The sequence below is a fragment of the Saccostrea cucullata genome, unplaced genomic scaffold (assembly GCF_032062105.1).
Source record: "Saccostrea cucullata isolate Sc308-1 unplaced genomic scaffold, CSIRO_AGI_Scuc_v1 ctg372, whole genome shotgun sequence".
NCBI lineage: Eukaryota > Metazoa > Mollusca > Bivalvia > Ostreida > Ostreidae > Saccostrea > Saccostrea cuccullata.
The window spans coordinates 33,657-58,912 of NW_026922937.1; the positions used below are offsets into that span (position 1 = coordinate 33,657).

Consider the following 25,256-nt stretch of genomic DNA (forward strand, 5'->3'; position numbering starts at 1 on the left):
TGATTTCTGTACAAAATAAAAAAACAAGCTATTTTTTAGCACCATTGTTTTGTGATTTGTCTTTAACTGTTATAGATAATATGTGAACTGGTTATAATGGAATCATTCAAGCTTGAGTGTTAGGACTTATATTACACCATTGGGTGGCCATAATTGGGTACAGTATGTAGTGTAGTGACTGAGGGAGAATTTGATGCTTGATATGTAAAGTTATGGTATGCTGTATCTTACTTCTAAATTGTTTAATTAATTTATACATGCAATATTTCATAGGCATTATAATTTTACTCTAATAACAAATCTATAATGATTATAAATGAGTTAACTTAAATATTATCTATCGAGTTGTTACGATAAATTACAACAATAGAATCAGTGAGGGAACCTTCAAATCCTGTACACATTAAATGTGTTTGAACTCAACTGAGATATAAATCTGGGTAATCAAAACCTGTATCTTAAAAAAGTATTCAATTTCGATTTTGAGACAGGTGGCCTACAACTAAGGTTACAAACTTACAATCCTGGTCAAGGCACCAATAAACTCATCATTTAATGCTTGTCATAGGTGTGAAGTTTCAATTAATCTTTGAAAAGGGCATTAACTTTTCAAAGATTTAAGTAAAATTTGAGATTAGATTTATGCTATATATCCCACAAATACCAATAAGAACAAAATAATTAATTTTAGTGAAAGAAGTCTTATCCCAAGTTTCTTTTGTAGTAAATTAATCTCAGTGGCAGTTAAATATGAAAAAACCCCAATGGTTGAGGGAAAGTTGATCCAATTGGCTGCTTGATCTGTAATTTGAAATAGTTATTCAGTAAGTGAGATATGATACATGAAAATTAATTTAATCTTCAGATTTTGTTAGGACAAATTAAACCAAGTGATATTGCAAGAAATAAAGCTTTGGATGGGATAAGACTTTGGAATGTTCTGTCTGCCTGATTAATAGGACTTACAAGGGATGTGACAGGACAACAGGGGATGCTTTCTCATGATAGGGACCTGATTCAATGGCTGGAATTCCCAGAGATCTGTATTTTATGTCCTGTTCATAGATTTTTGTTGTTTATAGTTCTTTTGAGATCAATTACTCTTTGATATCTTCACGTTTTACATTATTAGATAAAGAGTAATAACTGGGACTCAAAAATAAAAATAAATAGTATTATTTTATTATTTTCCTTTCTTTGCAGACATCTACTCATGAAGTCAAAGACAGTACAAGAAGAATAAAAGTACATAACAACATCATTTCATATCCAAGTTCTGTATTTTCCCATCATTCTTCAAATCGTGTCCATCAACACAACCACTTCAGTGAATCACAACTCAGAGAAAACTTCATGTCCCTCTGTATAGCCATTGGTTACAGTGCTATGGGTACATCTGACCTAAACAAACTAAAGTGAGCAGCACTCAGTAACAGTTTGGGAGATTTCAGAATGACTTGGTTGTTACGGATTATATTACTGTGTGGTGTCCTGCCATTAGTACTAGCCAGCGAGGCCGCACCCTCTGGCAATGCCACAGAGAAGGAGCACGCCTCCATCCACCTAGCCACCATTAAGTTTGACTACGTCAAGCAGCCTCTTATTATCGCGGTTTTTATATTTGCTGCTGGGATTGCAAAGCTAGGTAAGATCATGCAAGAAATCAATTAAAACATGTTTAATTTTCTTCTTCTTTATATTTCTGTTCTGTACTACAACTTGCAAATGTCTTTGATTTAAAAAAAATCAACAAAGAAAATCTGGAACTGGTCCCATTTATCTGACTTCGGGAAGTTTTCAGAGTTTTAAATTACTTTTTTATTAAATACTAAACTGCTGATATAAAGGTTCTAATTCTACTTTAACAGCTCTAAATGTTTTTCCTGAATACTCTTGAACAAGTATTCCGACTAGGATGTATTTGGCTTAGATAACATTTGTCACCTTAAAATCGGAATGCTTAGAATGCACAGGTTCTAATTATAGGTCTTTGACACACACATTCATTAAGTTTCTTTACTTTTGTAATGGTTTATGTAAGAGAATGTTGATTTTTTTCCCCCCTCTCCTTTCAGCTTTTCACCATGCTGAGTTCATATCGTCCAGAGTTCCAGAGTCATGGTAACTTTTGTTTTTTGCTAATAAATTTTGTTTGGTCTCTTCAAAGGAATGCATCATAACCATTATTTAATGATTTTATCTGATTTTGCCAGCCAGACTATATAAAATACCTTGTACAACAAGGTGATAGGGGTAAATGATCTACTGTTTATTACTTCATCATGCCAAAAACCTATAAATATTATTGATCTAGGGTCTGCAAGTACATATGGACTGTCCACACTGGGACCAGGCTTTTATTTGGCTTCAATCTTTATTTTATTCTTGAATTATTGTAATCCAATCAAGAAATTAATAAACTAGAAACGTGCTACCAATCCCACACCCTCTAAATTAAGCCAAAACTAAAAGCATCTTATGATAAATGTGGTAGGATTTCTTGATCAAATTAGATGAAGCCATCAACATACAGATGTAGCATGCTGATATTCTATATTAAAAGGACAATAATATATCACAAAATAGTCCACCAACCGAATCAATAAGTGTTACATGTAATAGAACAAAAAAAAAATGGTTGGGCACATGTCTAGATCAAGCTGCTTTTCAATATCATAGATTAATCGAAAAGACCATAAGAAGCCTTTACTAGATCAACTGACCAATGAAACTACTTCTACTGACCAATAGAATTAGATCAACTGACCAATAGAAGTAGATCAACTGAACAATAGAACTAGATCAGCTGACCAATAGAACTAGATCAACTGACCAATAGAACTAGATCAACTGACCAATAGAACTAGATCAACTGATCAATAGAACTAGATCAGCTGACCAATAGAAGTTGATGAACTGACCAATAGAATTAGATCAACTGACCAAAAGAACTAGATCAACTAATCAATAGAACTAGATCAACTGACCAATAGAACTAGATCAACTGACCAATAGAACTAGATCAACTAAACAATAGAACAAGATCAACTGACCAATAGAACTAGATCAACTGAACAATAGAACTAGATCAACTGAACAATAGAACTAGATCGAGTGAACAATAGAACTAGATCAGCTGACCTATAGAACAGATCAAGTGAACAAGAGAACTAGATCAGCTGACCAATAGAACTAGATCAACTGAACAATAGAACTAGATCAACTGAACGATAGAACTAGATCAGCTTACCAGTAGAACTAGATCAACTGACCAATAGAACTAGATCAGCTGACCAATAGAACTAGATCAACTGACCAATAGAAGTAGATCAACTGAACAATAGAACTAGATCAATTAACTGAACAATAGAAGTAGATCAACTGAACAATAGAATGAGATCAACTGACCAATAGAACTAGATCAGCTGACCAATAGAAGTAGATCAACTGAACAATAGAACTAGATCAATTAACTGAACAATAGAAGTAGATCAACTGACCAATAGAACTAGATCAACTGATCAATAGAAGTAGATCAGCTGACCAATAGAAGTAGATCAACTGACCAATAGAACTAGATCAGCTTACCAATAGAAATTGATCAACTGACCAATTGAACTAGATAAGCTGACCAATAGAACTAGATCAACTGACCAATAGAACTAGATCAACTGACCAATAGAACTAGATCAACTGATCAATAGAAGTAGATCAACTGAACAATAGAATTAGATCAACTGAACAATAGAACTAGATCAACTGAACGATAGAACTAGATCAACTGATCAATAGAAATAGATCAACTGAACAATAGAACTAGATCAACTGAACAATGGAACTAGATTAACTGACCAATAGAACTAGATTAACTGACCAATAGAAATCATTAGATCAGTTGACCAGTAGAACGAGATTGGGAATTTATCGTTCTAGGAGGGAGGCAAATTGAATTAAAATTTAAAATATTCTTTTGCCTAAAGACAAAAACAAACTCTACATGAGCTAACAGAGCAAACCATATCTTTCTATTTAATGGAATACCTGCATGGAATTCAAAAACTTTGACAAACAGTTTTTCTAATGCTGGAGCCTTTTATTTAAGCCGATTGTAAGGGCACCATGTAGTTCATGGACTAGAGGTTTGAAGTGGAGTTTCCAGTCAAAACACTCCACTCACTACCTCCAGTCCATGAATTACACAGTGCCAATCATTCCAAAAACAGTGCAGTTACAAAATTTGATCTAAAATTTATGACATACAAGGAACTTTTACAGAATAATTAATTTGCATGAATTTTCCATCAGCTAAAATCTTTGATCTGTGATCTTTTAAGTTTTCTTGTAAAATGAATCTCTAAATATGATGGCTAAATCCTGATCAATGTCTTCTGAAGTAAATTGATCCCCTTTATTCTCTGTTTCAGCCTCCTAATTATCCTGGGTATCATTGTCGGGGCTATCATGAGGTAAGTGTGTAGGACTGGTTACAGATTTGTACTCCACTTCATAATGAAAAATAGGAAAGAAGTTTAAAAAAAAACTATTGTGGTTCTTTGACAGCTAGCAGTTATTGAGATACTTAATACCACATCAATAACTATATTCTTAAACAATTTTATCATCACTTCCCTTTCTTTTCATGTTTATTGTCTGTGCCTGTTTGTTAATAACAGTGTGAAAATTGTATACATTAAATATTCTTCATAAAAAAATAAAAGTATCAGATTAATACACAATCATCTTGATAACAATATTTTAAGGACATATAACTTTTCTTTGTATTAAAGCCAAACAATGGAGTCGGCGAACTGTACACAGCCACAGCCAGAGGTTGGAGGGAACGTCTCAGAATTGGCTGATGTCAATGTGGAGCATAGAGAGCCCAAGCAGGCTATATCCATGACCTCCAGTCTGTTCTTCCTGTGTCTACTACCCCCGTAAGTATAGCCTATTCTCTCTCTGTCTACTACCCCCGTAAGTATAGCCTATTCTCTCTATGTCTACTACCCCCGTAAGTATAGCCTATTCTCTCTATGTCTACTACCCCCTTAAGTATAGCCTATTCTCTCTGTGTCTACTACCCCCTTAAGTATAGCCTATTCTCTCTGTGTCTACTACCCCCGTAAGTATAGCCTATTCTCTCTATGTCTACTACCCCCGTAAGTATAGCCTATTCTCTCTATGTCTACTACCCCCGTAAGTATAGCCTATTGTGTCTATGTCTACTACCCCCGTAAGTATAGCCTATTGTGTCTATGTCTACTACCCCCGTAAGTATAGCCTACTGTGTCTACTACCCCTGTAAGTAGAGCCTATTGTGTCTATGTCTACTACCCCCGTAAGTATAGCCTATTCTCTCTATGTCTACTACCCCCGTAAGTATAGCCTATTCTCTCTATGTCTACTACCCCCGTAAGTATAGCCTATTTTCTCTCTGTCTACTATCCTGGTCACTCTCAGTGTTAAAAGGGTAGGGGAGAGAGAAGGGGTGTAACATATATAGGAATCACCTTTTCCTTCCTATGTCTGTGTATGCAAACTTCTCGAAGATATAACTTTATAGTGAAAAATCACTGAAAAATCATACTTAGTACAGGGATTGCTTCTGACCCAAAAATATGTCTTGACCTGACCCTGGCCAAAGTCATTCTGGCAAACTTTTCAAAGTCACTGACAGGAAAAAGTATAAAAATTATTGTCTAGGCTACAACTTCATAATGAAAAAATAGTAAAATGCACATACTTGGTACAAAAATTGTATGAAGAACAAAAATTGACCTGAAAGTATGTCATGACCTTGACCAAGTCAAGGTTATGTGCAGAAAAAGATTAAAATTCTTATCCAGGTTATAATTTATCAATGGAGAATCACTGGAAGCTCTTAGTGGGTACAAAGGTTTTTTATGACATGAGTAGTGTCTTGACCTTGATCAATGGTCAATCTGGCAAGTTTAAGGTCATTGGTATAAAAAGTGTTAAATTGAGACAGGTCTTGAATTTTCGAAAAGAGAAACTTTCACTATAAGATTTTTTAACCAAGAGCTTTTTGGCAAGTTCAAGGTTACATTTACAAATATTGATTGAACACTTTCAAAAAAACATGCAGTGGGGTTGTTATTTTGTGAGCTTGCTCACAATACCTCTAGTTTCTGATTTTTTCTCAAATTCACTTCATGTAAAACAGATTTCTATTTCAAGCACTGAATGAATTGGTGTTCTGTATACCTGAATGTGACTTATATTTCCAAACAGAACATAATTGGTATTTCAAACCTAAGAATGTAAAACAATTAAGTGATACACATGTATTTAGAACTTGGAAATTTTTTAAATTGTGTGCTGTATTCTCTTCTGTGTGAACCAAAGACTTAACAGTTCTGATGGTCTTAAAATTCCCAGTGTCTGTCTGGTGCTGAAACATGTTTGGAAACCAAAATTCTAGGAAAGAAATTGTTTCATAAGACAATATTGTTCAAGGAACGACTTGAGAAAGTAAATAATTTAGTGTTCACAGAGGAACAGAACTGCTTGATTAATGCTTCAGGCTTAAATTAGACTGGGGAATCTTTCTCCAATTGTTTTGTGGCACACAATACTGTTACACCAGGGAGTGAGTACAACCAAATCCTACACACTATATAAATCCTTGTTCTCTCCCAGCACTACTTTTTCCATTGTCTTGTATTTCTAATTTATTTCTTAAATTGTTCCTTTGATAGCTCTATTGTCCCCCAGGATACATCCAAAGTTTTTTTTTGTTTTGTTTTGTAGAAAAAGCTAGTCTTTCAAAATAATAAGAATTTATTGCATCCAACTCCAATTTTACTGTATAGGCAGTTCCCTCAGTTTACCTATTCAAGTGCACTTGATTTTAACAGCTGTCAAATATTCAAAGAACATAATTAATTTATCATTCTACCATGATATTAACGAATGATCAATAAATTAAAATATGACTAAATTAGTAATGTTTAAAGTTATAAATTTTAGATATACCTTTCATGACAGTTGAATTTGATATATCAAACTCTATATCTGGAATTACCTTTGATATGTCAAAGTGATCCAAAAAGCCCAGCCACTGTTTTCTGATTAGTAAAAAGAACATTCTTGTATTTGGGACACTTGGTCTATTACAGTGGTTTATAATTATGATATACCTGGGTATATCTTGATAGTTCAGTTTATAGAAATTTAATATAATGGACTGCTTGAGTGTTTTCTTCCTGGATGGCAGCAAGTTTTTCAAACTTACTTTTATGTCCTTTCACGTAATGCTATGATCCATGATATTTGTTCCCATTTGAACCTTGGTATAATGCAGTGAGTTAGGATATTCCCCAGTGTCCTTTTGTCCAGAAGTTATTCTTGTGGTCTATAGCAATGGGCACTCTGTGAGATTTCAGACTTTGTCACTTTGGTCTACAGTAGTAATTTATCAATGGGTCATTCCACTTTGTCACTTGGTAGAACAAAATGTCAGCCATCAGTAGGCTCTCTGTTTAAACATTTGGTCTTTTGTGATAGATATCAGTGCTTTTCCTGCTTTTTACTTTGTGCAATATACCATATAGCAGATTTCTTTAGGGGTATGATAACATCTGGTGTTTTGTTTTCTCAAAGGTTTGCTAATTAAACTTTTGGCAGAACTTTTTTGTTGGACACAGAGTTGCATGATGCAAAAGAAAAGTTCATCTAGTAGATGCCTTTTCACTTGTTTTAATACATATATTTACCAACGAGTTTGAGTGAAATTCAATACCAGATGGAAGTTTGAATGTTGAACAAAAGGCTGATCAAAGTTATAATTTTTCTTGTATTTTGCACTTATATGCAAGGGTGCAAATTGAGTGATAATTTTGGCAGGCTACACCACCAAACCAATAAAATAAGCCAAAATTAGCACACAATTTTTAGCTCACCTGAGCTGAAAGCTCAAGTGAGCTTTTCTGATCACATTTTGTCCGGCGTCCGTTGTCTGTCTGTAAACTTTTCACATTTTCGACTTCTTCTCAAGAACCGCTGGGCCAATTTCAACCAAACTTGCCACAAAGTATCCTTGGGTGAAGGGGATTCAAGTTTGTTCAAATGAAGGGCCACGCCCTCATTCAAGGGGAGATAATTGGGAATAAATGAAAATTTGGTGGCATATTTTAAAAATCTTCTTCTCAAGAACCACTGTGCCAGGAAAGATGAAACTTATGGAGAAACATCCTCAGGTAGTGTAGATTCAAGTTTGTTCAAATCATGACCCCCGGGGGTACATGTAGGACGGGGCCAAAATGGCCGACCAAAGTTTTACATAGAAATATATAGGAAAATTCTTTAAAAATCTTCTTCTCAAGAATGACAAAGCCATAATTCATCATATTTATATGGAAGCATGCTCAGGTAGTGTAGATTCAAATTTGTTCAAATCATGACCCCCGGGGTTAGGGCGGGGCCAAAATGGCCGACCAAAGTTTTACATAGAAATATATAGGAAATTCTTTAAAAATCTTCTTCTCAAGAATGACAAAGCCATAATTCATCATATTTATATGGAAGCATGCTCAGGTAGTGTAGATTCAAATTTGTTCAAATCATGACCCCGGGGGTAGGGCGGGGCCAAAATGGCCGACCAAATTTTTACATAGAAATATATAGGAAAATTCTTTAAAAATCTTCTTCTCAAGAATGACAAAGCCATAATTCATCATATTTATATGGAAGCATGCTCAGGTAGTGTAGATTCAAGTTTGTTCAAATCATGACCCCCGGGGGTAGGACAGGGCCTACCAAAGTTTTACATAGAAATATATAGGAAATTCTTTAAAAATCTTCTTCTCAAGAATGACAAAGCCATAATTCATCATATTTATATGGAAGCATGCTCAGGTAGTGTAGATTCAAATTTGTTCAAATCATGACCCCCGGGGGTAGGACAGGGCCTACCAAAGTTTTACATAGAAATATATAGGAAAATTCTTTAAAAATCTTCTTCTCAAGAATGACAAAACCATAATTCATCATATTTATATGGAAGCATGCTCAGGTAGTGTAGATTCAAATTTGTTCAAATCATGACCCCCGGGGGTAGGACAGGGCCTACCAAAGTTTTACATAGAAATATATAGGAAAATTCTTTAAAAATCTTCTTCTCAAGAATGACAAAGCCATAATTCATCATATTTATATGGAAGCATGCTCAGGTAGTGTAGATTCAAGTTTGTTCAAAACATGACCCCCGGGGGTAGGGCGGGGCCAAAATGGCCGACCAAAGTTTTACATAGAAATATATAGGAAAATTCTTTAAAAATCTTCTTCTCAAGAATGACAAAGCCATAATTCATCATATTTACTGTATATGGAAGCATGCTCAGGTAGTGTGGATTCAAGTTTGTTCAAATCATGACCCCCGGGGGTAAGGCGGGGCCAAAATGGCCGGCCAAAGTTTTCAAAGATATATATAGGAAAATTCTTTAAAAATCATTTTCTAAAAAATAGCAAATCCATGATTGGTCATGGAACTACTTTTGGATTTAAACTTTACAATAAAAAAACCATTTTCTACTTTTTTCTACCCTTAGTGCTCAGGTGAGCGATGTGGCCCATGGGCCTCTTGTTTTCTATGCAGTTCAAAGACAGGAAGAGGTTTTCTGCATTTTATGTATTATAATGATATAGCAGGAGTGGGGATTTTCTCACTTTTTCAGTTTGTGTTAATTATTATAATAATAATATAAAATGTCAAAATGTTTCTGCTTTCGGGTATAATTGTAATGATCGCTTTTCTTGGGTTAACCATCTAACCAATCCTTTCTGCAGTAGCAAACTTATTTTTCATCAAAACTTTAGTAGCATCTTGAAATTCACAATATATGCTCTGCTTTAGAAATCAGAGTCATGAATATTTTTTCTAGAAGGAAAAAGGTATTCTACAATAAGTGAAACTAGGAGAAGATCAATGAGGAGCTGTAAATCTGATGGGACGAGGTCCCAGTAAATCAGGAGAGATAAAAGACAGAGGTGGTAATGGAAATCCTTATGTGATCTTAAGCAGTCATTCTGTGAGGTTCTATTTTCATGCCATTTAGATTACGTAGTACCGTGATAATGCCAGATAGTCCTGACAATCCTTCAGTTTCCCTGAAATTAGTAAACAGTCTGATCAGTTATTCACTCTGAAAATCGATAAATGGTTTATCTCCCTACACATCCTTAATGATAATATGGCCAATTAGAGAAATTCAAACTCTGCATGTTCTCATTATCTCGTTTTTTTAAAATTCAGTGACATGGAATTAATCTTAATGCACGATATCTTATACTTTGATTAATCTTAATATACAATATCTTATTCCGATTTCCCTTGTAAGGCTTTATAGAATTTATTCCTATCCCTGTCAGGACAGGAGCAATATCAAAATTGAGGTCTTCAAATTTTCTCAAAAGTAAACCTGTATTTGAAATTTAGTGCTCAAATCTTAAATAAAAGTATTGCATAATTTTAATATTGAATGATATCAATTGACTGAGGCTTTAAAAGAATGAATTGCAAAACAAATTTTTTTTTATGAAAAGACAGAAAACATTATAAGAGAGAGCAAATCAAGTATTGCATAAGTAGTACAATTGTCCCCTACCCTGATCTCCTTTAAGATCTTTTATATGGAAAATGCCCCCAGAATGTGGTCATTTTGGTAATTACTTGTCTTTGAATGAAATGTCTTGGAATTAAGTCAGTCTGCTTTACAAAGGAAGACGTGATTGACATTAGACATATATGTATGCTTTGATCAAAAGTCAACACATTAAACATGGTTAAAATACAATTTTATAAAAAATCAAACTTGATCAATGGTTTGTCAGTATAAAGCTACCCAGCAAGTTATTTAACTAACATGACAATCTCATTGGATTATAAATTAAGTGCAGCTCAAATGCGATTGTGAACCCAATCATAAAAAGTTAAAAATGCCATAATTCTGTCAAAAATCAATGAAGCGGAACAAAATGCAAACTCAATCTGCAACTCATCAAAATACACTGGCATACCAAAAATCAGCTTAATATCTGCAAGCATTTAGGGAAAAAATGTAGAAAGCCAAGAAGAACAGACAGAGTGACAGTCAGACAGACAGACTCAAAGGAAACCTATAGTCCCTATCTAATTTTACCGTTTAAGCTTTGCCATGAACCTATTTGTAAAGGAAAAATATGGAGATAATGAACAGAATATTCAAGATCAAAAGTCCATAAAACAACACAAAATAGGGGCAGAGCAAACACGGACCTCCAAAACAACAGAGGTGGGATCAGGTGCCATGTAGGAGTGAGCATCCTCTTACTTCCATAATGAACAAATGAACATGAAGACCCTTCGGATCTTAATTTTGTTCTAAATATTGAACATCTTCACAACCACACAGCTCTGTTACTAGTTTTTGTAGTTGAAAAAAAAAATAGTGCTATCTCAAAAAGAAGTGAAGAAATAAATGATCTTCAAACAAAATCACTGAAATTGTTCTCTTTTTTCAGCATTATTTTGGAGTCAGCCTACAGTCTACATGACCGTACATTTTTTGAGAATGTTGGCAGTGTCATCATTTTTGCAGTAATAGTGAGTATGTAACATATTCCTCACGTGTAGTAACAACAGAAGCTGGCTGAATTATTTGTCTTTGATAAGTTTCATTCTCATCCAAGCAACAAAATGAATTAAGTTTTCTGATGAATTCTTTTATGTAGATTTATATGTCTATGAATACTTTTTACATTATTCTCAGTCCAGTTTGAGTTCTAGATATTGAGGTTTAACTGTGTAACTTTTCGACACGCTATTTTACATCCATAAAGGCATTTGTAAAGTATGTGTTGTCAGCAAACCACAATTTTGTGAATTTCTTAGTTATGTCAGGTATTAATTATGTTGCATTTGACAGTAAATTGATTTTCTATGTTGCTGAATAAAAGTCCCATTGATTTTCAGGGCACGGTGCTTAACTGCTTCCTAATTGGTAAGTCACTCTGGACAAAAAAAATTGATTAACAATTCATGAGATTTCTCAATCATACAAAATGTGGTAAATTGTCGTGAAACAATTAAGACTTGAGACACAGTAGGTGAAGAGGCGGTCGACAAACTTATCAGAGAAAAATCGGACCGTGTGGCAAAACGTTTGAAAAAACTGACAGGAGATATTAACTAACTAAAATTACCCATAATAATGGTAACAAAATCACTGCATTCCTAAAACTTCTAACATAATCAAGTTTTCATTATTACTAATCATTCTTTGAAGATGTGCACAAGTCTAAACTGGTGGAAAATAAGATTGTCATCAATGCAAGTTCACTGAACTTAAATTTTTCCAGGAGAATGGTTTAGGACACCAGCCTATCTGACAGGGAAATTAATTTTCATCTTAGATGTATTTTGTAAATTGTAGTTAATTCTGCAATCGTTGCACAACTGATTATTGGCATCAAGCTCAACAATTCAAATTTGTCTTATATATATATATATATGAAATATAAATAGATATGAATTATCCTTGTCCGGAGCATATCTTCTCTTCCCTTGGTCCAGTGTGGCTCATACTTTATTCACAAAGTGCAATGGTCAATGGATGTGCAGTGACCTTGAACAAAGTTTCTAGATCAAGGGTTTAGGTCAAAAATAGCCTCTCTGTTTAAATTCTTGTCCGAAACACCTCTTTTCTCTCCGTAGCCCAATCTGGCTCATACTTCATTCACAGAGGGCCTTTGGGTAAAGGTGTGCTGTGACCTTGAACCATGTGTCTTGGTCAAAAGGTTAAGGTCGTAGCAGAATTTTTATGGAGAATCCTTAGGTGGTATGGTGTCTCTTCATTAGATGCTGTGTTTTGTGTATATTTATTTTTTACATTGACAGGCCCCTCTCTCTATGCTGCCTCTTCCCTCGGTGGTTTGGGGTCCCTACATTTAGGTCTGATGCCGTGTCTTGTGTATATTTATTTTTTACATTGACAGGCCCCTCTCTCTACGCGGCCTCTTCCCTTGGTGGTATGGGGTCTCTACATTTAGGTCTGATGCCGTGTCTTGTGTATATTTATTTTTTACATTGACAGGCCCCTCTCTCTACGCGGCCTCTTCCCTTGGTGGTATGGGGTCTCTACATTTAGGTCTGATGCCGTGTCTTGTGTTCAGTGCCATCATTGTCGCTGTGGATCCTGTCGCAGTAAGTATTTTAAATTGTCATAATAATCAGGGTTTGTAGCAAGTTTTCAATTCCTTTTCCATGTAAAGATTCCACAATCTAATTTTACCAAAATTATTTTTATGAATTTGCTGTATCTAGCATTGATTCAGAAAGATTGTTTCCCCAAAATATACTGTGAAAAGTGCTGTGTATTAAGAAAAATTGAATATATTTATAAGAATCCAATTTGAAAGCTTTTCTAGTCTATTAATTTTGGAGAAAATTTAATCAATGGCATTTCAAATTCATTGGTTATATATTCGTGGGACACATTTTTTATTTCTTTTTGTGCATTTCTTGGAGTCGATCATTGATAAGTTCACAAGTGTTTTATACTTGATGATATTTTTTTATTCTCTAAGTCTCTAATGCCAACTCAAGGAGTTATTTCTAATGACTTTTTGATGAGAATTTTGTTCTCTTTTTGTTGAGAATTATTTTTTCTCATTAACATTGGCATTTTTATGAAGAGCTCAACAGGAACTATAGATTGCAGCAATCAATAGCTGATTTTCTGAACCTTTATATCCCAGGGAGAAAATGGTAGGAATAAACAATTGAATTTAATATAATACAGGAAAGCTTTTGTGACACCTTGTCACTCTGGGTCTTTCCTGTGTTTTACATTAATCAGAAAAAGACAACAGTCATCAAAAATTTAATTCCCTGTGGACTAGAGAATTTGTACAACTAACAAGTTTTGTCAGAGTTGTACCAGAAACTTGTAAGAATTCACTCCTTGAAATTAATCAATTCTGCAAAGCAAGAAGCATGACCCGTATCCTTTGTTATACTGACAAAGGCATCGAGTATTGAAAAAATTGCCTATTCTTCTATCCTTGCAATTTAAATAAACTGAATAATTAACAAGGGGGCCAGCTTTTGAACCTCAAGGTTCTTTCACTTATGCTTTAGAAACTGAGCATATTGTCCCTCAATGAACTTGTGCTATCCTACATGCTTGCCTCTAAATGGGTTTGCTTCCAGACATTTATTCAGCCAGGTTCTGTCCTGGTAGATTTGTTTGCTGTGCAGCCAGGCAATTGGCTGCAGATCTGTAGCACATTGCTCTAAAAACTAATGGAATGGACCTCCAGAGAGCTACAGTGCCTGGTCACCCATTGTCATGCCCTAAAAATCTGCTGAGGATGGGCCAGGGTTGAATTTCACTGTCTGTTGGGAGTGAAGACATTTGAAGTAGGGAGGAGTGTGGGACAATCAAGCAGATTAATGTTCTCCACTGTCCACATAGCTCCTCTCATAGAGCACATATCCTGCGAGGACTCAGGTTCAATTCCCTGTCAATTCTGTCCCAGTTTCTCCCTTCATATTCCTTTTAAAATAATTCTAAATTTTTATAACATTAAAGTTGACAGTGGCTGGGCTTATTGCTTGATAAAGTAATCCTTCTAGTTTTTTTTTTTAAATGGTAAATTAATTTGTTTGTTCCGTTATGCTAAAGCAAGCATTTCTGGTAATAGAAAACCAAAAATTATTAACAAACCATAATTTTCTTGTAAAATATCGGCATCAGAGACGCCAGTGCAGTTTATGGATTGTAGTGCTCCGTTTTTCAGTTTTATTCATTTGAAAGTGAGGAAGGTTAAGCTGAAATCCTTAGACGGCAATGCATCATTCTATTTTAATTCAATAGTCGGTTATTTAGGGATTCAATCCATTATTTGTCTGTTTAGGTGCTGGCCATCTTCCAAGAAGTGGGTGTTAACAACGTCTTATACTTCTTGGTGTTTGGAGAATCACTCTTTAATGGTAAGAACAATAGAACTGGCATATACAGAGTATTTGTACAACCATTCCCATTGTACTATGTCAACAATCTCAGACCATTATAATCTACATACATTGTATACATACACATAGACGGAAGGACTTTTTTTTATTCCCAAGAATATATTTATTAATAAAAGGAATGAATAATTTAGTAATCACTTCAACAAAATAGTTTTTCATATATCCTTTGAAAATTTGAACAGATCATGAAAAAGTTACAAAATGTTTCCAATTTTTGTATAATTCTTTTCTTTCTTAATTGTTTGAAAAAAAAGACACCATTTATCATTAGAGACCCATTACAACTTTGTCAATTCGCAAGTCATATTTTGTTTGTATGTTTTGCTGAAAGTCTTATTTTGCTTTCACAGTTATGCATTTATATCTGTTAAGTATATATAGGAATGTTTTCTGTTTATACAGATGCTGTAACAGTGGTGCTGTACAATATGATGCAAGAATTTAACAAGATGGAAACCATTCCTCCTATAGAGGTAGAACTGAACAGAGAGCAATCTAAGATCTTACTTAATACAATATCTGTGTATTTAAGCGGTTTGTTTGATTGTAATGAAACTGTTATTCATGTAGATATAAGATTGAAGTTAATTGTTTACCTTGTCTTTGAAATTGGATTCCTTAGAACTATAGTGGATGAAGAGGAGTTGGGTTTACTTGGCACATCTAGGAAGTCAAATTTTAATTAAGATCGTTAGTCACAAAATCAAAGTCATTTAACGTACAGTGATTTAATTACTAAGTTTGTACCTAGAAGACTTTAATCATCCCTTTGAAAAACAAAGATATCATTTCAAAAAGGTTACATTAGTACAAGTACATCTATTTGATTAAGACAAATTGGTTTTTTCCTTTGACATATTTCAAATTTTTGTTGTAAATTCTCATAGCCTGAGAACCCATAGAGCAAATATTGGAGATTTTATAATTCTGCATTGAGTATGGAATATTTTAAACATCGATCTGCAGATTATATGCTAATAGGCACATGCAGAAATCAATTCCTATGAAAAAATTTCTGCAAATGCTTAAACCAGAATTAAAAAGTAGGTTAGGTTTCTTATAGTATTTTACTGGATACACACAAAGAGATGTTTTATTCAATATTTACTTTTAGCTCACCTTAGCCTCAAGCATTGTATGTTTGTTTCACTTCTTGAAAAAAAAAATGTAAATAACTGAATTTGCATTGGGAATGGAGTTATTAAGCCGTCCCAAATACAGACACTCTGAAGCCCTTAAACTGTCTTCCTATTGCATATTTAGAATGTTTTTTTATCAATGTTAATGACTGTATGTTATAATTGTAGGTGGTTAAAGGTTTAGTGTCGTTCTTTATTGTAAGCCTTGGCGGCCTGTTTATCGGGATTTTCTTTGGTGTACTGACGGCTATCATCACCAAGTACACCAGTACTGTACGAGGTAAGTCATCATCACTAAGTACACCAGTACTGTACGAGGTAAGTCATCATCACCAAGTACTCCAGTACTGTACGAGGTAAGTCATCGTCACTAAGTACACCAGTACTGTACGAGGTAAGTCATCATCACCAAGTGCACCAGTACTGTACGAGGTAAGTCATCATCACTAAGTACACCAGTACTGTACGAGGTAAGTCATCATCACCAAGTGCACCAGTACTGTACGAGGTAAGTCATCATCACTAAGTACACCAGTACTGTACGAGGTAAGTCATCATCACCAAGTACGCCAGTACTGTATGAGGTAAGTCATCATCACCAAGTACACCAGTACTGTACTAGGTAAGTCATCATCACCAAGTACGAGGTAAGTCATCATCACCAAGTACACCAGTACTGTACGAGGTACCATCACCAAGTACACCAGTACTGTACGGGGTAAGTCATCATCACTATGTACACTAGTACTGTACGAGGTAAGTCGTCATCACCAAGTACACCCGTACTGTACGAGGTAAGTCATCATCATCAAGTACACCAGTACTGACGAGGTAAGTCATCATATCACCAAGTACACCAGTACTGTACGAGGTAAGTCATCATATCACCAAGTACACCAGTACTGTACGAGGTCAGTCATCATCACCAAGTGCACCAGTACTGTACGAGGTAAGTCATCATCACTAAGTACACCAGTACTGTACGAGGTAAGTCATCATCACCAAGTACACCAGTACTGTACGAGGTAAGTCATCATCACCAAGTACACCAGTACTGTACGAGGTAAGTCATCATCACCAAGTGCTTCAGTACTGTACGAGGTAAGTCATCATCACAAAGTGCACCAGTACTGTACGAGGTAAGTCATCATCACCAAGTACACCAGTACTGTACGAGGTAAGTCATCATCACCAAGTACACCAGTACTGTACGAGGTAAGTCATCATCACCAAGTACACCAGTACTGTACGAGGTAAGTCATCATTACCAAGTACACCAGTGCTGTACGAGGTAAATCAAGCCTGGTCTAGCTCATTCAGCATTTGACTTCTTTTGTCTTTTTCATAAATTTTGATAAAGTTGAGAGCAATTTTTTCAGCAAATAAGACTTGAACAGCAAAATCAAGTGTAAAGTAATATAATTTAGTAGTGATTGTCAGATGAATATAATCCAATTTATGAGCTAAGTTAGGCTGTGTCAATCATTTCTCCAGCCAGACAGACAGTAATTAAAGCCAAGAGCTAATCAGAAATAATCCAATCATGTGCAGGTTTTCCTAATAAGAACATCTTCTTAACGAAATCCCAGAACTCCGTAATAAGTAACCCTATCAGATTGTTTTTTCCATGCTATATAGTTAAGGGAGGTACTGTAAACCAACTTTTATTCGCGTGCGAGAAATTTTCACGATGCTATATAGTTAAGTCATCGCGAATAATTTTGATTTAAAGTACATCTCCGTGATCAAAAAAGGCTTGATCGCGAAAATTAGTCGTCGCTAACTAGTTTACTCCTGGTTAATCGCGAAATAAAGTCGTCGCGAATAAAAGTTGGTTTACAGTAATTGATTGGTTTGTGATAATGATAGTTGAACTCGACTCTTCTGTTTCAGTTGTAGAGCCTTTAGCCGTGTTTGTCTTAGCTTACATCTCCTACCTTGTGGCAGAATTATTCCATTTCTCAGGTATTATTGGGTAAGTCAACTGACATAAGGATATAGTTTATTTTGCAGTCCTTCCTTTTTGATAAATATATACCAGTATTTGTTTTCAAAATATAGTTACCTACTATTCATTTGAAAATCTTCAATTATAATAAGACGTTATTTGACAAATAGTATTGTTCATTCTACTGTTAAACTCTAAGCATAGTAATTCTTAAAAGGGGATAATGCAACAAAAAGTATTTAAAGCATTGATAATGAAAATACAAATTATTCTGCTAACAAGATAAATGAAAGTAAAAAATTAGCTATTTACTTCAGATACTTTCAGATGTTTTGGTAACTTGTGACAATTTTACTTTCAGTTTGATGTTTTGGTAATTTGTGACAATTTTCCTTTTTAGTTTGATTGGCTGTGGACTGACACAGGCCCACTATGCATTCCATAACATATCACAGAAATCCCATACTACTATCACATACTTCAGTAAAATGCAGAGGTAAGTTTCAAAACAGATAAAAGACGGTCATTAGAATTTTATTTATCTATCATTACATTGTAACAGTCATGACAGTAAGTGGCCAGAGAAACAGATGTTTGTATGAGAACCATAACAAAAAGAGAACTAAGGTTACTTATGTGAAGGTCAAAAGGTCAAGGTCCAATTACAGAATAAAGTGAGAGTGTTCTCATTACAATTGATCTCTTATAGTCTCAATTAAAACTTTGTCCAAAGGTCTGCATATATACTTGCCTATAAGTCGGTCCGCTTATAAGTCGGTTGTACTTTTGAAGCTTATATTAGAGGAAATAACCTTTTAAAATACCGTTTTTTTTATAACTTGCCTATAAGTTGGACAATGGATTTTGGACCAAAGTTTTACTCCCAAAAATCTGACTTATAGGCGAGTATATACAGTATATGACTTGTGAAACATGCCTATACATTTGATGGTCAATGTGAAGGTCACTGAGGCTCTAAAAATGTAAAAAATTTTGTGTGTACAATAAAGAGACAACATGACCTCTTAGTCTGATAGTTGCTACAGGGGCTGTGATAGGTCTTGAAAAAAAAAAACCTTAAATTCTAGGTCCTAAAGATCAGTGTCAAGGACACTGATTAGTATTTGTTATTTGTGAAAAGACCATTTTGACTCATTTGGATGAGAAATGGTACTCTGAGAAAAGCCATGTCTTGCAGGATTCTCTGCCTTGCAGTGTCATGATTTGTTTTGTTTTTCTCAACAAAGGTAGATAAAATGTGATCATGATTTTACTATATACATGTATTAGAGCTTTATTGAAGGGATGATACTTCCCTTCCCTTCCACAAATGTTCAAGTAGCCCTAATATTAAATGATAATATTTTTATTCATATATGTTCTAAAACTTCCACTTATATATGTGAGCAGGATAAAAAAAAAATTGCATTTTAGATCAGTTTACAATTTAAGAAATGAACATAAGCAAATCTTTCATACTGACATGTCTGTATCTGTCATAATTTAAATTGAATATGATTTTGGTTTCAGTGCCCTGAGTGACTGTATTATCTTCCTGTTCCTGGGTATTGGTCTGTTTAACTGTGAGATTATGAACCTCAGCCACTGGAGATGGGAACTTATATTGTGGACATTATTCCTCTGTCTCTTATACAGATTTCTGGGTCAGTATCTGTAGCAAATTAATTTAATTATATACAGTAAAACTTGCTTACAATCAAATATCAGGGATGTACAATTTTGCTTTGTTATAATCATACTTTGTTATATTTGTTTAGTTTATTTTTAAGCCAGGGGGAATCAAAATCGATTCACTATAAGCATCCATTCACTAAAAGTGTGTTTTAAATGATCCACTGAGTTAAGAGTGTCTCATATTTGTGCTGATCTTTCCTTGTATCTCAAAATGTGGATTGAGAATTCTAATACTTCTGCATTTACTTTATACCTGTATCTTTTATTAATGGAGCAAAACTTTTTTTACAGTGGTGTTTTGTCTTACTTGGATTATAAACAGATCTAACAGGATGAGAAAAATCAAAAATGTGGAAAAATTTATCATGGTTTGTAGTTTGTTACGAAATAGAAGTTCTTTTTAACTACTGAATTACAAGAGAATTGGCTCACCTAAAAAAAATTTCACTATAAATATCAGCTTAAAAAAAATATCTATATGGATATACATTCCTTGTCAAGTTAATAAAGTCTGTCATGGAAAAAATACATGTAGTTGATTTGTTTGACCATTTTTTTACTAGGCCTATGGGGGTCTCCGTGGAGCTGTAGCTTTTTCCCTTGTTGATTTACTGAGCCATGAAGACTTCAAAGAAAACAAGGATATCTTTATGACAACTTGTCTGGCTCTTATCTTCTTCACTGTATTTGTTCAGGTTAGATTTTTTTGTGTTGTTTTCTTTTGAATGTGAAACAGAACTGGGATTATGAAACAGAAATAATATAGATGTATATTCATGAGAGGATATAAAATGAAATGAAAATGAAGTGTATATACAGTAAAATTTGAATCTAAGGAATTTAGCTTCTTTTGACCAAGATTGTATATAAAGAACATGGTGAAAAGTCTTCAAGTGAGATCACAAAAGATTCTTTATAACTGAGATTTCCTTGTAAGCAAATTCTTTATAACTGAGTTGTACTGTAAAGGAACATACATAATTTACTAAAATTTCTGTTTTAGGGTATATCTATTAAGCCGTTGGTCAGATTATTACAAATCAAACTCCAGGAGGAACAGGATTTAAAGCTTGTAGAAGAAATCAACTCACACGTAAGTCTAAAGTGTAATAGTGTAGAATCTTGTATCAGGTACAAAATCAATAATGGATTTGAAACTGTTTTATACAATGAAAATATTAATAGTGACCAAGCTAATGCAAGGTTTCTTTGTGTAAGATTATTAATTGACAGAGATTGTTGTATTTTTCAGGTCATTGACCATGTGATGGCAGGAATAGAAGAAATCCTTGGGGAACATGGAGAGAATTATTTCAGAGTATGTATTTCTTAAGTTTCTGTACTTCATCAGTAAAGATAGTGTACAAAAAATAAATTTACAAATGCATGTCCAGTAGGTCACAGTAGTTAAAGGTGACTTGGTTGTAACTTTTTCAATGAAACATATGGAGATACAAGTGAAACATAATTTATAATTGTGGTTGATCCATGATTCCATATACAGTTAAAACTTTGGAATCTCAGACTTTGGTATCTCCTGGATATGTCTAAGTAAGTTAGAAGTCTCTTTTGACTTTGATATCTTGAGTAACCAGATACTGAGATCTTTTTTCCAAGAAAATGATATTTGACTGTAGATAAGATTTAATCATTTACTGTAGACGTATTTTTTTTCACGGGGTCATAATTCCGTGGAATCTCAATTTCTGTGTAATACGTGTGTAGAAAGTTATGCGGATTTCCTAGACTGTCACTATATACCTTGCATTTATATTAAGTACGCTTGAACAAATTTTCGCGGAAAATCTGTGACCGCGTACATAGCGTAAATTAATACCACGCGGATAAAAGTACTTCTACAGTATATCTTCTTGGGCTTATGACTTGATACCCATTATTTTTGAAAAGTTGATATTTAATTGTCTCAGATTATGTACACTTACATTTCTCATCACCTTGTCTTTTTTAGGAAATAATAGAGTATTACAACAGGAAGTTCTTCAAGGTTTGGTTAATGAAGGAACCGGTCAGTATGGATGAACAGATCATGTCTTGCTTTGAGGAAATCGCTCTACAGTACGTGAATACTCAAAAGAATTATCTCTAAATACAAGAAATCCTGAAAGAAAAGTGAATGATTTCAGAAAAATGTATTTGAATAAACAAGTGTTTTATAACTGAAAATATTTATTAACATGTTTTTTTTTAAAATGCATGCCCTTTGTTCATTTCTCATTAGACAGCACTTTGAGAACTTACAAGGTAGTGCAATGATTAATTCCAAATATGGCAATCTCGACTTTCCTTGGCTTCATCAGGAAGAAAACAATGCAGCGGAGTAAGTAACACTTCTATTATAGGAATGCAATATTTTAACTGTATTGTGATATACATGTATGTTGCAGTATTTTTTTTCAGTAACTGTTAAGATAATTTTTAACCTGTTGGGGGAATATTTTGAGTATTTTGTCCTGGTCTTTGATATTATAACCTGTTACTGTAGGGATGAATCGGATGAGAACAGTGATAGTTCTGATGACCTGGTACTTCCTGCTGTCACGGTTCGTCAGGCACTAGCTCCAGACAAGCTCCCTACTGGCTACTGGGACGAGGAAAATGACAGACTGAAAAACTTCTGTATGTCATGTACTTCTATGTTACTTGTACTTATATATCTATAATGACTTACAACTACAGGATGAAAAAAGATTTTGTACATCACGGACTTCTATATATAATATAATGACTTACAAATTGTTCTAAATATTTTATTATATCTTTAAACCATATTACAATTAGTGGAGGAAATTTGAAATTCTGAATTTGTTTGTTTGGTATAACACAGTGGAGAGTAAGAAGAAACAGCCAGGGATGAAAAGGAAATCCATTGTTCCTGCCTTCCTGAGAAAACCAGAAATTTCCCAGGATCCCACAGTACAGGAACTCAAAAATATATTTACGCCTTCCTACAGAGATGTATGTAGAACTTTCAGTCTGGGATATTTACTGTAAAATGGATCCTAAGCTATTGGTCACATCTGATTTTATAAAGGGTGTCTTCTACCTATTCCCAATTTTTAAAAAATATTTGATGGTCTTAGCAAAGACTGATTATTATGCAATCCAATCTAACAAAGTAAACCAATACATGTATCCAAAATGAAAAAAAAGCAAAAAGTACACAGATTTATTTTGATTTGACTTTGCACTTGTAGGTACAACACAGGAAGCTGGATAAAAATCTTAAAGATGATAGTTCAACGAATTTATTACGATATCTACAAGATAAACAATTCAGAAATAGAAGAATGTCGAGAGCAGTATTCAAAGGCTCCAAGTCTAATAGTCCGTTTGGTTCTAGTAAAGCTTTAAATAAAGCTTTACACCATCGTGGAGTGGTGGAGAATTACAAACGCAGACTCAGCCTAGCCGTACCAGAACGTCCAAAATTCCAGCGAGACCGATCTCCCTCAGACGTGACAAACCTACGCGGCGCAAATTTAGACAATTTTATCGACGGAAATTCTCTTCTTCCAGATCCTCGATTAAGAACTGTTCCAGAAGACCAGCCTGATAAGCATTATATTAAAAACGAAATCCACCGAAAGAGTCCTGATCGTATTCACGAAGAGAACGAGAGGCCTCCCAGACGGTTTGACAAAGGGAGCCCTAAAGGTGATAAAGCCCACAAACGACCATTACTCTCACAGACAAAGTCTATGTTTACCTCCATCTCCGAGGAAGTTCACACAGAAGAGGAGGAGGAGGAGGAGGAGGGGGAAAATCCACCGAGCAAGGTCACAGAAAGACTTAATGGAGGTCAAGGTCAATCTGGAAGTGACCCTGACCTATTAAAAAGAAACAATAGTTTGGAACAAACCCCCAGTGGTATCAGGAAAGCCTCTTACAATAAAGCAATGAGTGATCCCACCAGTGAAACGGTGGAGCTTAAAAGTTATAAGAAGAAGGAACAGTAACTCCTGCCAATCATTGTTGTAGCTCACCAGAGCCACTTTTTTTATAATCATTGTTAAGTCATCTGATTGATTTAAGAGAGTTTATTTTTCTGACCAGTTTGCATACATGCCAACTGAAAATTCTCACTGACAATTTTGTTTACACATTTCGTGAAATTAAATGATTATATGATCTTTTTATAAATTTATAATAATTGTTAATCAAATAACACTAATGTTCAATACAACTTTTAAGGATATTAACACAAAAATCAATTTCTGCCAAATATTGTACAGGCTAGATATAATACATTTACTGTATCTAAGGTCAGATGCCAGACTTTGCCAGAGTTTGATGACATACTAATGTGCTGAAGTTTTTTTTAATGATTTTCAATTGCTTTCAAAATACATGTACTTCGTCCAAGCAAAATCTCAATATATTTACTGGTAATGATAGGTGTCATATTTATGCTATAACAAATAACAAGTGCAACAAGAAGTTTGAAAAGTCACATACACAAATATATCTTAAGTGACATAAATCGTAAATATTTTGTATGTATTTCCTATCATTTCTCAAAATAAGGCCAAAAAAAATTGGAAGTCACTTTTACAAGTTCTATTTAATGTGTATTTTGATTTTTGTGGTTATATTTTAACATAAAATCGGTTTGAAAATACTTAAGAGAGGGTACGGGCACTCGTAAAGATACGATAGATTTTGCACTTATGGACTTTCTTAAGAATTTTTGTGAAAACGACATTTATCGTAAGTTTTTACTTAAGATAAAAATATGTCGTAAGATTTTTGTGAAAATGGCTACTGTTTCTGGAAACATTTTTGAGATTTTTTATTTATATTTCAATGCTAAATCAATAAAATTAAATTTAAAAACAAAGAGAATTATTTTTTTTCACCTCAAGTTATGCACATACCTAACTTCATTTACACTTGATTGTTTCATCTTAATTTTTTTAGATAAAATCAGCAGCTATGCTTTGTGTTTTCAATGTTTTCAAAAAAGATCTCTGTTCCCATTTCATGGTTTCATTAGTATTTTATCTTTAATTTATGTTTTGGGGGCAATAAAAAGTGAAAAAAACGGGAACGTGCCTCCCTCGTCATCTCATCATAAAAAAAATTAAATCAAAGTTTTTTGAAAAAAGGCAATAATTGAGATGTTTATTCCAAGGAATCAATATAATTTTGCATGGATAATGGATGACAATGGCTATTCATGTTTGAATGTTATCTAACATCGTTGTGTAATAATAAAAAAAGATGTTCCCGAACGCAAATTCCATTTACAAAAAACAATTGCATTGGTCTTTGTTGCCAGTGTAAATGTCACTCGGGTGAGAGTTATTGCCCTTGGCCTCCTGTTGACTACACTGTAAATTTGCACTGTTACATGTATACAGTATGATTCATTATTAACTAAGATTTGATTTGTGCATCAATTCACACAGCTTTGTTTAAA

At 34.2% G+C, this 25,256-nt stretch overlaps 1 protein-coding gene across 1 annotated transcript; it reads left to right on the plus strand.

Moving 5' to 3' along the window:
• Positions 1-1,203: 1,203 nt before the first annotated feature.
• LOC134262829 (Na(+)/H(+) exchanger beta-like) lies at positions 1,204-23,888 on the plus strand. Its single transcript, XM_062745158.1, has 22 exons — positions 1,204-1,645; positions 2,076-2,121; positions 4,425-4,466; positions 4,788-4,937; positions 11,521-11,602; positions 11,972-11,999; positions 13,092-13,201; positions 14,917-14,992; positions 15,437-15,507; positions 16,342-16,453; positions 18,067-18,148; positions 18,522-18,617; positions 19,652-19,785; positions 20,108-20,184; positions 20,380-20,511; positions 20,820-20,909; positions 21,069-21,134; positions 21,786-21,892; positions 22,056-22,154; positions 22,320-22,453; positions 22,662-22,792; positions 23,032-23,888. Exons 1-22 carry the CDS (start codon positions 1,453-1,455, stop codon positions 23,791-23,793), a joined length of 2,820 nt encoding a protein of 939 aa, XP_062601142.1. The 5' UTR covers positions 1,204-1,452; the 3' UTR covers positions 23,794-23,888.
• The last annotated feature ends 1,368 nt before the right edge of the window (positions 23,889-25,256 follow it).